The 12,911-nt window shown below is 37.1% G+C and overlaps 1 protein-coding gene across 4 annotated transcripts in view; it reads left to right on the forward strand.

Moving 5' to 3' along the window:
• The window catches only part of hdac11 (histone deacetylase 11), a 161,542-nt gene that overhangs the window by 112,099 nt on the left and 36,532 nt on the right, over nucleotides 1-12,911 (forward strand). For 2 of the 4 annotated variants that reach the window (XM_072280366.1, XM_072280365.1), the window contains 2 exons: nucleotides 230-408; nucleotides 2,896-6,522. The exons of the other annotated variants lie outside the window; for them this stretch is intronic. In XM_072280366.1, coding sequence (XP_072136467.1) covers nucleotides 230-408; nucleotides 2,896-3,060 — 344 coding nt within the window. In that variant the 3' untranslated portion in view covers nucleotides 3,061-6,522. Of the gene's footprint in view, nucleotides 1-229; nucleotides 409-2,895; nucleotides 6,523-12,911 lie in introns of those variants that run through there. 4 annotated transcript variants of the gene reach the window in all.

The following is a 12,911-nucleotide window of genomic DNA, read 5'->3' on the forward strand; positions in this document are numbered from 1 at the left end:
CTTTTGAAATCCATGCATGATTTTTAATCAAAGATAATTTGTCATTGTGAGATGTAGCATTTTCAAGTGAATAATCTATCAAAGTACATTTGTTAATAATGTATTAAATAACTGTTTGGGGATTTTAATTTGTATTGTTTTCCACAGTGTTAAAAGATCTATTTTGTTTTGAATTAGCTATGTGAAATGATTGATTGCTGAAAATAGTTTATTCATGAATTGTTACCAGGAGCCATCAAATGGAAAATTGAGCTGGAATGGGACACGGAGGATTCAGAATATCTGCAGAAAGTGAAAACACATGTGGCAAAAGCATTGAATGAAGTCACTCCAGACATCATTGTGTACAATGCAGGCACTGACATCTTAGATGGTGATCAGCTGGGAGGACTGGCTGTCTCACCTCAGGTTTGTGAGATCAATTCAGGGGAACCCAGCTGTTTGTACTTTGCATGTAGATGAATGAAACTGCTTTGAAAATAAGTTATCCCTTTAAAATGCCGTATGTTGAAATACACCCCTGCCCAATTAAACACGGACAAATGTAGTTTGGTGAATTAGCAGGTTTGCAGATGACACCAAGATTGGTGGAGATGTAGACAATGTAAAGGACCATCAGTGAATATAGTAGGATATACATCACTTAGATATGGGCAGAGAAGTGGCAGGTAGAGTTTAATCCTTGCAAGTTTGAGATGTTATAGTTGGGAGTCAAATGAAAGGAGAAAGTATACAGTTAATGGTAAGACACTTAATAGCATTGAGGTACAGGGGGGTCTTGGGGTTGCGGTCCATAGTTTACTGAAAGTTGTGACACAATTGGATAAACTGGTAAAGAAAATGTATGGAATTTTTCCCTTTATTGGCAGAGATGTTGAGTATAAAGGTAAGGAGGTCATACTGCAGCTTGCAGCTATGTAAAGCTTTAGCCGGACAACACTTGGAGTATTGTTTGAAGTTCTGGTCATCCCATTATAGGAAGGATGTGGAGTCTGTGGAAATGGTGCAGAAGAGGTTTACCAGGAGGCTGCCTAGATTAGAGGGTATAAGCTGTAAGGAAGTCGCACCACCTTCAGGAGAACTTGCACCACTCACGCCCCTCTTTACACTGGCAACACAGCAGTGGAAACTGTAAACAGTTTCAAACCCCTGGGAGTTCACGTCTCGCACAAATCCTCATGGTCTCAGAACACGTCCTACACACCGTCAGGAAATCTCACCAATGCCTCGACTTTCTGAGGAGGCTGAAGAGAGCTGGGCCATGCACATCTACACTCATGTTCTTGTACAGATGCACAGTAGAGAGCTTCCTCACATGCTGCATCACTGCATAGTCAGGAAACTGCACTGTGGCAGCCAGGAAAGTTCCATACCAGGTAGTCAAAACTGCCCAATGCATCCCCAGCACCAGACTACCTGCCTTCAAGGGCATATACACAGAAAGGCGCTGGAAAAGGGCCAGTAATGTCATGAAGGATCCCACCCACCCTGCTCATGGACTGTTTGTCCCTCTCCCTTCAGGAAGGAGGCTACGTAGCAACAATGCTAGACTCAAAAACAGTTACTTTCCCCAAGCAGTAAGGCTGATCAACACCTGCACCCACTACTTTATCATTTCCTGTCAGTTACTTTATGTATAGACACTCGTGTGCTTAGCGTCACTTTATGGACTTACAATCAACATATGTGTAGAAGCTATCTTATGTTTTTATACTTAACGTGTTTTTTATTATTCTGTTCTTACTGTTTTTTTCCTGCTGCATCAGATAAGGAATAACAATTATTTTGTCCTCCTTTACACTTGTGTACTGGAAATGACATTAAACAATCTAGAATCTTGAATCTTAAAAGGTTTGATAAACTTGGGCTGTTCTCCCTAGAGTTTTGGATACCATCGGGGAGATAAGATAGAGGTTTTTTTAATTGTGAGAGGCATAGATTGGGTTGGTAGGCAGATTCCTTCCTCAGGGTAGAAAGGTGAAACACCAGAGTTCATACTTTTAAATTAGAGGGAGTAAAATATAAAGGTGACATACGAGGCAAGTTTTTAATGCAGAGAATGCTAGGTGCCAGGAATGGGTACTGGGGGATAGTGATGGAACTAGACATATGAATATGGAGGGAACAGGACATTTAGCATCAAGATCAGCATAACATTATGGGCTGTATGGCCTGTTCCGTGCTGTACTGTTCTTCATTCTAAATTAAAATACATCAGCGTTGTTTCTCATAGAAACCTAATGGAATGCTCCGTTATACTTAGCTATTTTTCTCAATTCAATAATACCTGTTCCATGAGTTTCATTAGCTTAAGCAAGTGATATGTAATTTCTGCTTTTGTATTAAGCATTACATCATGATGATTTGATGTTTCTTCCTATCGAGTTAAAATGAATTTTGTGAATCCATTCCTCATTTCTAGTTAGTTTTGTTCTCAGAGTTTGCCACAATTGCTACTGACTGCTGTGTACATGATCCATAGGAAAGTTACAGCATTTTAAAAGAAATGCTTCATATACCACTCATTCGAATGCATATGTTCTTAAAATCTCTAACTATTAAATAATTATGCTTGTCTATGATATGTGGATAAATGAGTATACCAAATTCTGTTCAAATTAGCAAAAAATAATTACTGCTTCACTGCTACAAAATCAATTTGTATTTGCTGAAGAGCTTATTATCCTATAATTTAATCTTGGCCATTTCAACATGATTATGACTTTACAGAAAATCTGTTTCATAATTGGAAATAATAGTATAATACTCATAAAAGATATAAGAAATAGCAATTGCTTTTTTCCTTGCCTTTAGGGAACAATAATTAATAATGATACAAACTTAAAAAATTTATGTGTCATAGTGATATAAATATTAATTCATTTTTTTCTCTAGGGAATTATTAAAAGAGATGAAGCAATTTTTGAGGCAGCCCGCAAATATAAGATACCCATCCTGATGGTGACATCTGGAGGCTACCAAAGGTCCACAGCCCGGATCATAGCTGATTCTATTCTTAATTTGCATCGTTTGCAACTCATAGACCAAAGGCTGATTTAGGAGGATTGGATGACTATTGTCATAGCATATCTAATGTGGAACCTTTTTATCAACTACAACACCACCACTGTCAATGCAAAAAAAAAGTTAGTTTTGTGGAAAAAAAACATAATTTAAATACTGAAGTTACAATGTTCTATAATCTATCTTAAAGAGAGTTATAAATGTTAATAAAGTAAAAAGACAAGTAGGTTTATAATTATTAAAATCTTAAAGGAACATTCCTCTCTGGTGCAATAAGGACATGATTTTTTTTTGTAAAAAAAAATAGATACTAAAATATACTTGGCTCTGTGAAGGATCTATATAAATGTAAGTTTTATCATAAAAAAATAACTTCTTGAAAGTTTTTGTCCCACCCTGATACAAACTTATGTTTTTATTATGCTTGAAACACTGTTTTGTGTCAGTGTGATATTTATATCTAGATACTAACCTTCCTTCTTGGTATTCAGACTGGAGCAAATAGTGATATAAGGTGAGCACCAGTTTCTAGTTAATAGTTTTGTTACAGTTGTAATAGAATGTATCAGAAGAAATGTTTAACTGCAGAAATATATTGGAAATTTTTATCAAAATGCTACTGAAGACTGAAAGTCTATTTTATTGCCCAGCAAACTATTTGTAAAGGAATGTGCCTTTAAATGTAAGATACTTAGATTCTTGTTCTCAGACTTTAAAAAAAATTCTTGTGTTCTGACATAGGGTATTACTATTTTAATATGCATCTTTCTGTATGCCCTACAAAAAAATTGCGCTATATATTAATACTAAGTAATTAAGTTCAGTAATCACATTTTAAACACTATCAGAGCATGATTCCTTCATTCACATCTGGCACTGAATACATACTTGATTCTGCACTTGTATTGGATGCATTTTATCACTAATTAATCTCAAATTTAGGAATAAATTCAGTTTGGGTTCATCAAAATCTAATTCTGTTGAATTGAAAAGCAGCTGCTAGCAAAATAATGGAAAGAAAATTCAAGCAAATGTTTAATATGTCGTGAACTTGCCATTATTGGTTTGCTGTTCAGCAGGGTAAAGGGAAATATCTGCCCTTTAAAGTTTTAGAAAGTAGATTGCGCCTTGAAATCTATGCCATTTCCAGTCACCAAAGGAGAAAACAATGTAGAGATGGTGTTGAAAACTCTGCATGATTTTATGGAATTAGTATTTGGGAAGATTCCCAAAAACAGGCACAGGGTCAATTATATGGAATGAATATGTGTCAGTTGTGAATCCCAAGTGCATCACTCTATGAACCTCATGATTGATTTTCTGGCTCTTAAGACAAGAAAAGTGTTAATATGATTCTCCAAACTGTTAAGATCAAACAAAGGTACGACAGAATTGCCAGGCTCTTTTCCTTATAGAGCATCTTTCAAGATTGCAGTGGATCCCAGAAAATTGTTGGATAGGGCCGATATGGGACGATTATCCAGAAGCTCACAAGTATCCTGATCATTGTGTAGAATTGATTTCTGGTTTGGAGAATGATGTGATTGAAATCTTTCAGAGTTAGTTGGACTAAGACGTAAAGGGGCATGTGACTGCAATTTTAAACTTGCACATCATTACTCTTACATACCATATCTTTGGTGTAAATTTTGTGTATCTCACTTGACTTAAGAATTTTAAGTTACTTAACTATTCTGAAGGGAGTTATGAATTGCACATTGGACACTTTTGCTACTTCATTTATAAATATAATTCTAGCTTAATTGTTTATTCTCTATCAGATAACTAAATACTGTGTTAAAGTACAAAATAATATATTTTGAAAAACTTTGCATCACATTTGAGGTATATTTAACATGTTATTATGATCTAGGTTATAAATCTCATTTTGTAGCAATCATGTCAGAAGGTTGTGGGTTCAAGATTTGAGCATAACCATCTTGGCTGGCATTTTTGGAGATTACATCTTTGGAATGGGATGGTCCCATCTGCTCTTTCAGAGGAATGTTTCAAACCATGACAGGGAGATTGACCATGAGGCACCAGTATCTGTCCCTCACTCAACATCACAGAAAAGGGATCATTGTATAGTCTTGTGTATTTGTTTGTGGGAGCTTGTTTTGTGCAAATTGTTTGCAAGCTTACTACATTAAATCAACCATTATATTTCAAAATACTTATTTGACTGTAAAGTACTCTGAGATATCTTGAAGTGGTGAACATGTAAATGCAATTTTGCCCCTTTTAAAGAGCTGATGTGTGAAGGGATATGGGAAGAAGGGAGGAGACAGGGGCTGAGAAAGAAAATGAATCAGCCATGATAAAATGGTGGAGCAGGCTCGATGGGCCGAATGGCCGAATACTGCTCCCATATGGTATCACATAACTTGGAAATATTTTGTTAAAACCTTGATTTCAGTTGAATATATAATGAAAGTTTGGTTTGAAATCACTTTTTACTGATGGGAGGTTTGGTGAATCTGGATGATTCCTTTACTGGAAGTAAATGCTTCTAAATGCTGCTATTCATTTGGGATGAGGATATTTAAATTTTTGCAACGCACAGCACATTATGATTGAGCATCATCCAACCCATCCATTTTAATCCAGAGTCAAGTATTCTTTTGCTTTGAGAACTAGTCCAGATATTGCATTTTGTCAGATGCAAAGAGATAAAGACTTGCATTTAGAAAGAATTATTCATATTCTTCCCAGGGCACCCAAAAGAGCTCATGCAGTAGTTTTGAAACAAGGGAAACAAGGCAGCCAATTTGCACCCAACAGCCACACACCAATGGCAATGTACTGGAAAGTAAATTTCCTGTAATTTCTTCTGAAAGATATTGTATTTATGATCATTGATCAGTAAATTCTGTAACATATTTTAATGTTGCATCATCTCATGATATAGGTTTCAAAGCCGATTTCAGATGAACAAATAGTCCTGATTGCATTCTAATGTTAGCACTAAATTAATGATGCACAATTGGTGGTGTTGGTCTCCCATTAAAGTAATGGAAGGGACTTCAGATAATGCATTAAACTGAAGTCGATTCTGGAGGTTTGGGTGCATAGTTAAGATCGCCTGTCACAGTTTGAGGTGGTGCTGCTGGTCTAATAAAATAATGATTGATATTTTTCTGTCAACCACAACTAAGATTAATTGTTGATCTTACTGCTATTTGTTGTGCTACAAGTAAAATGTATTTATAACAGTATAGAATGGTATAACATCAATATTGATTTAGAAAGCCTGATATAGCAAATCTACAGGTAATGTTCTTTTGGAGAATTAGTAGCATTGTATGTTACTTAAGTACAAAGAAAATGATTTAGATACCTTTTCTGAAAATAAGCAATCAGCTAAACATTAAATCATTGCTAAACTATTGATGGTGTTTGCCTAAATTTATTTTCAAAGTTAAGAGCTGTTTCATGGCAAGTTAGCATTACGACATTGGAAGGCTGATACATTGTATGTGTTATGAACATTCTCATTTGCAAATCAATGTGAAACAATAAAGCTGTTATTTTCTCATAACCAGAAGTCATGTCAACACATGGAATTGTGGGATAGTCTTCAAGCTATAGCGACTGTCCTCATTAATTATATCTTGACAGATTTTCATACAGTGTTTGTTTTCTTCTGTGAATATAAGCAGTTTTGAATAATTAATATTCAGTAACTAGTGAATGGTTGTAGACTGTGGTCAGGAAATACTGCTACAATGTTGAGAGGAAGATGGTTATAGATTACTGGATGACATTCCTCCAAGAGGCTCACAATCTTGTCATAGGTTTTGGAGGCTTGCGTGCCTCAATGACCTGGAGAGCTATGTTGGCTGGAGTCAGGGCTTTATGCTTTGGTGTTTGGTAGGGTTACCCATGCCAAACAGGTCAAAGGATAGAGGCCAGACTAAGAGTGGTCCACCAGCCTTCCAAGTTTGTGGGTTCAGCTCAGGGCTAATAACCCTGACTGGTAAAACAAAATTGTTACAGAAATAGCAATGAAGAATCCTTGCACACCTGATTGTGATGGTATTCCTGAGTCTCCAGCTGGAACTTGAATGACTGACAGTAGTGAAAACGGAGAGGAAGTTACTGACATGAAGGAAGCCCTGAACACAACCAGAGATGGAAGACTTTCATTGCCGCCCTAAATGCCAGCAGCATTATAGGCAGTAAGAAGACAAGGTAATATTGATTATTTGGTAAAATGGGCAGATCAGTGGCAGATGGAATTTAATCTTGATAAGTGTAAGATAAACCACTTTGGGAGAACTAATAAGGATTGCCTATGCACAATGAATCAAGGGGTTTTTGAGGTTATTGAGGAAACCTGTTGTACAAGTGCAATTGTTAGTGAATGTGACAGGTCCATAATGTGACCAATAAGAGATGTGGAGGTTCTTGTACAACTTTATGCAACTTTGGTTAAGCCACAGCTACAGTTCAGGTTGCCACGCTCTAGGAAGGACTTGGTTGCATATGCGAAGGTGCAGAGAAAATTCTCCAGGGTATTGCTTAGGTTGGTGAAGAGTAGGCTTAAATAGAGGTATTCAAAATTATGAGCAGTATAGTTACTGTAGGACACTCTTCCCCATAGGAGGGGTATCTAAAACTACAGGGCAAGAGGTGCATTGAAGATCCAAGGAAAAATATTTTCATTCAGAAGGTGATTGCAATCTGGAAGGCTCTGCCTTGATGGGTGTTTGAGTTAAGTACTGACACAGCATTCAATGAATATCTAAACAATTACTGAATTAACAATGTATAGAAGACCATGAACCAACTACTGCTAGCTGGAATTGATATAGATAGGACCTTGATGCATAGGGGACTGAAAGCCTTGCTTCTGTACTACATAACTAATATAGTGTATTGTAAGAATTTTTGGAGAATTTCTTGACAATCGGGGTTTTTCCTGTGGTGATCTTGATCTTATAGTATTAACCAACAACAATAGGTAAATGCTTATGTTGCTTTATATTGCAGATACCGATGTTATTGGTGGCTGCATTGTTAATTCCAGCAAGTGCAATGTGATGGACACTGGAAAAGTCAAAATACTAAAGTAAATGATTTAGTCATTATCACTTTGATTCTTGTAGGCGCTTGTTGTTTGCAAATTAACTGCACTACTTCTTGAATTCTAGCCATCATTAAGCTGCCAAAAGTTGATTGGCCATGAAGTATTTTAGGGGATGCTGGATTGACATAGGTCTAAAAATGTGTTTTCTTGACGTCTGGGGATAGTTTAGGCAAAGACACCTGCTTGCCTTATTAATTTCCCAATGATAGTGGTGGGGGGGGGTGTGGAACAGTACAAATATTTCACTTCTTAATTGTCAAGCTTTTGATTATGTAACTTTTCTAGAGAAATAAACTGCATGGATTTTCCTGAGAGGATCACTCATTTTCTTTATTATATACAGCAGAAAGTCAAAATAGAATATCTCTTACGAACTCTTCCTTCAGTTAGTCCTGACGAAGGGTCTCGGCCTGAAACGTCGACTGTACCTCTTTCTCGAGATGCTGCGTGGCCTGCTGCATTCACCAGCAACTTTGATGTGTGTTGCTTGAATTTCCAGCATCAGCAGAATTCCTCTTGTATAAGTAAATCTTTCCTATTTTTTTCTCATTTAGACAGAATAAAAGCATTATGATTTATCAATAACTTGAACAATAGAAATAATTTTAGAATGATCCTCTGTCAAGTTAATACTTCAACAAACCATGTATTGGGAAGCAATTAATTCTAATCTGTATTAACATCTAGATGTTACATATAATGAAGCATTTAACAGAGCAGAAATTTCTTATCACTGTGCAAAGTATGTAATTTTACTTCCAAGTTTCAGAAGGAACCATTTATGGAACATAGAATGGTATAGCATTGGAATATGACCTATAGGGCACGATGTCTGTGTTGACCATGGTGGCAATTTAAACTGCACATCTGTCCATATATTGCTCAATTGCCTGCCTGTTAACATGTCTATCTAAATGCCCCTTAAATGGTCCTATGGTTTCTCCTTCCACCACTTCCAGGCACTTAACACACTCTATGAATAAAATAAATTGTCTCATAAATCTCTTTTAACCTATCCTCCCTCAACTTAAATTCTATGCCCTCTAGTATTTGATATTTCCACTCTGAGGAAAGATTACTACAATTAATTATGGCAATATATTGCAATAATAATTTGAACATCAATTTTGAAGTTCTTTCATTTATTTTCTTAAGTGATGTTTCTATATTTCGTAATTATTGTCTTCAAAAAGAATGGAGTATGCTTATGGTGTTTACCTTTATAACTGGAAACATCTCTGGTGTTCTCCAACAGTATCTCCTTTTGCTGTTTATGTATTTGTGCACAAGATGTGGATGTCACCACCAAGACTAGAACTTGTTATCCATCCTTAATTGTTTTTCTGAATTGAGTGCCTGGCTAGTCCATTTCAGTTGTCAATCAAGATTCAACCACACTGGTGAATCTGGAGTTAAATATAGATGAGTCTGGGGAAGGATGGGAAAGCGTGAATGTTTTTTCAATAGTTTGAGAGTCTCATAGTCACCATCACTGATAATAGATTGCTCTATACCAAATTTAATTAACAGCTTTCATTTTGATTTCCTTGCTGCTCTGATGAAATTTGAACTTGTGACACTAACTTAACAAAGCAGGCTTTAGGTACGAACCCAATATCAATCCACTCTTATCATATCCCTGTTTGGTTATTACCTTTAAACATTCCTAAAGATGAAAGAATCAAGGAGCCTTATTTTTTCCTGGCTAAAAATATTTCAGAGTGAATAAATAGAACCTATTAGCTTGTGATTAGGCCAACATAAGCAACTCAGATTGTTAGAAATAAAAGCAGCTGCACATAAAATATCTTCTCCATTTCCTTCGGGATAGGTATGCACAGAATCCTGTGCATAATTCAAGAATAAAATCTCTATTGCCTGCTCCAGTAACAATTGCATGGCTCACATAAGCAGAACTGGATATAATGAATAAATGTAATGGAGTGGAAAAGAAAACCTAGTCCACTTCATGAGTTAGCAAGACTGATGGGAATTGCAGCAGCATCATAAACAAATATGGAAGTATTTCTTTTGGTTGTCACTTGGAGGGAAATGAGTATATCCAAAAATAATGCAGTCATAACCTTGCTAGAAGTTCTGACGCTTCACATTTTATGATGAAGAGGGGAAACTGCATCCAGTGATATTGGATGTTATAATGCTTCATTCCACACCATTTATACTATTCCTAACGGCTTGCTCTCTAAAAAGTGATTTATTTTTCTATATTTGAGAAATGTTTCCACACAGGGCATTATATTTCCTTTGAAGTTGTACAAAATACTTTGATATTACCATGCAGTTGGGAGCATACAAGTAAGCAATGAATAAATAAATCTTGTAAGTAAGCAATTGATTTCATCATTGTGGCAGACAGTAACATCATAATCAGTGTGCTGTTTTGCCTTGTTGGTCTCCCCTCTCGCTGTGGAAAGGGTGGCACCTCTCTGTCCCTTGTTAGGGAAAGAGAGACAGTGGCATGTCGAATTGTTGGGTAGACAATTAGTTTTTGTTGGACTGCAGATCATGGTTTCTCTTTGGGGACTTTGCTATTGCTTGCTTGGTGGGTGACGGTGCTGATGCTTCCTGCTGAAATAGAAGGGGGAAAGGGTGCTTTGGAGTTCTAGTGTTTTACTGTCATTGTTTGGGGCTCTCTTCTGTTTTCGAGGATGTCTGCAAAGAGCAAGAATTTCAGATTGTATACTGTATATATTTTCTGATATTAAATGGAGCCATTAAACCAGTAAATGATAATTATGTATCCATTCTTAGGCCTTGAAGATCCTTTCAAAGACATACAGTGGGATGGAAATTTCAAAATGGCTGTAACTTTAAAAAAAGGAAAATAGAAAACTAACTGAAATTGAATAATAGAGTCAAAAGGTTGGGCAATAGTTTGGGGAGAGAGAGTGCCTGTGGTATGTCGTATACCAGGTGAAATGTGAAGTCTATGGGGTAACTGCAAGTTGGCGTCTTTGCTATTGCTTTGCTCATGCTTGAGTGCTCGGTGGTCGGTGCCAATACTTTTTTTTTTGCCGATGGGGGAGAGGGTGATTGTTGCTTGCTGCCACTTGCGCGCGGGAGGGAGGGGAGCTGGGGGGGACTTTGGGGTTCTAACATTTAACTATCATTCATTCTTTGGGGTGCTCCTCTGTTTTTGTGGATGGTTGTGAAGAAAAGGCATTTCAGGATGTATATTGTATGCATTTCTCTGACATTAAATTGGACCTTTGAAACTTTGAACCTGGAGAATGCCTGTATGCAATGGCTGGAGAGCCTTAGGTTCTGGCCATTTGCACAGAACCTTTGTAATGGCTGAACAGGACCATACAGTGTGCAGCATTTGGTCAAAGACAATACCAGTGTGGTTTGGCCGGGTGGGAAGGTGCTTTCCTCTGATGGTTTTCAAGCAACAGCTGATAGGTGTCTCAGGTATTTGTCCATGGGAAATGCCTGTATTGACTATATCAGTTCTTCGGGATGAATTTTGACATAGAGTCCGGCATCTCACCTTATGACCTTTTGCTGAAGAGGCATTCTGGAAGCAGATGGTCGTCTCAATACAACATCATGAGGACATTGTCCACCGTGGCTGATACTCCAAAAGCTTTTGCTGGCTATGAATGGGCTATGACTTTCAATTATTATTCTTGAATCATTCTACCGGTAGGGATATGGCTGTCAGAACTGTTTTATATTTACTATTGTGGAATAATTCCCTAATAGTTTTATTATTGTGGAGTTGATTGTGGGCTTCAGGAAGGGGAAGTTGCAAGAACACACATCCGTCCTTATTGAGGGGTCAGCAGTGGAAAGTGTGAGCAACTTCAAGTTCCTGGGTGTCAATGTTTCTGAAGGTCTATCCCGGGCCCAACATATTGATGCAATTATGAAGAAGGCCCGCCAGCACCTATATTCCATTAAGGGGTTTGAGGAGATATAGTATGTAACCAAAGACTATAGCAAATTTCTACAGATATTCTGTGGAGAGCATTCTAACTGGTTGCATCGTCATCTGGTGTGCAGGGGCCAATGCCCAGTATCAGAATATACTGCAGAGGGTTGTAAACACAGCCAGCTCCAACAAGGGCACTAGCCCTCCAGCATCAAGGGCATCTTCAAAAGACAACACCCTTCACTAAGAACACCCGCCACCCAGGACTTGACCTCTTCTCATTACTACCTTCAGGGAGGAGGTACAGGAGCCTGAAGACACACATTCTGCATTTCAAGAACAGCTTCCACTCCTCTGCCATCAGATTTCTGAATGGATCATGCATCCATTAAAATTATCTCCCTGCTTCATTTATTTTTTGTATAGCTTGCTTATTGTGTATTTTATGTACTGCTGCCGCAACATAACAAATTTCACGGCGTGTTAGTGATATTAAACCCAATTCTGTTTCAGGAAGTGTTTCCAATGAAGTATATGAGAAAAGAAAATTAATCTCAAGATGGGAATGCTGATATGATGGTAAAAGCATCTAAAACCTACTTTCAGCTGTTATGTGGGGAAAAAATTATGAATGTACTAGATACTGTATTTTGTTTTCAGCATTCTGTTATTTTAAAATTGACTGAAAAAGTATGATTTTAATTACCTAAAAATAAGAATATAATTGACTAATCCTGTAATTAAAAATTACATCATTACTATAGATGGACCTTTAAAGAGATCTGCGTCTTTCATCTCAACTTAATGATCGTATCACATGCTTTAGGATGTTTTGCTGATGTGCCTGCAGGTGGTTATTGAAGACATCAGCAAGAACTCATCATTATGGTGATACTGCCA

The sequence above is a fragment of the Mobula birostris genome, chromosome 16 (assembly GCF_030028105.1).
Source record: "Mobula birostris isolate sMobBir1 chromosome 16, sMobBir1.hap1, whole genome shotgun sequence".
Taxonomy (NCBI): Eukaryota; Metazoa; Chordata; class Chondrichthyes; order Myliobatiformes; family Myliobatidae; genus Mobula; species Mobula birostris.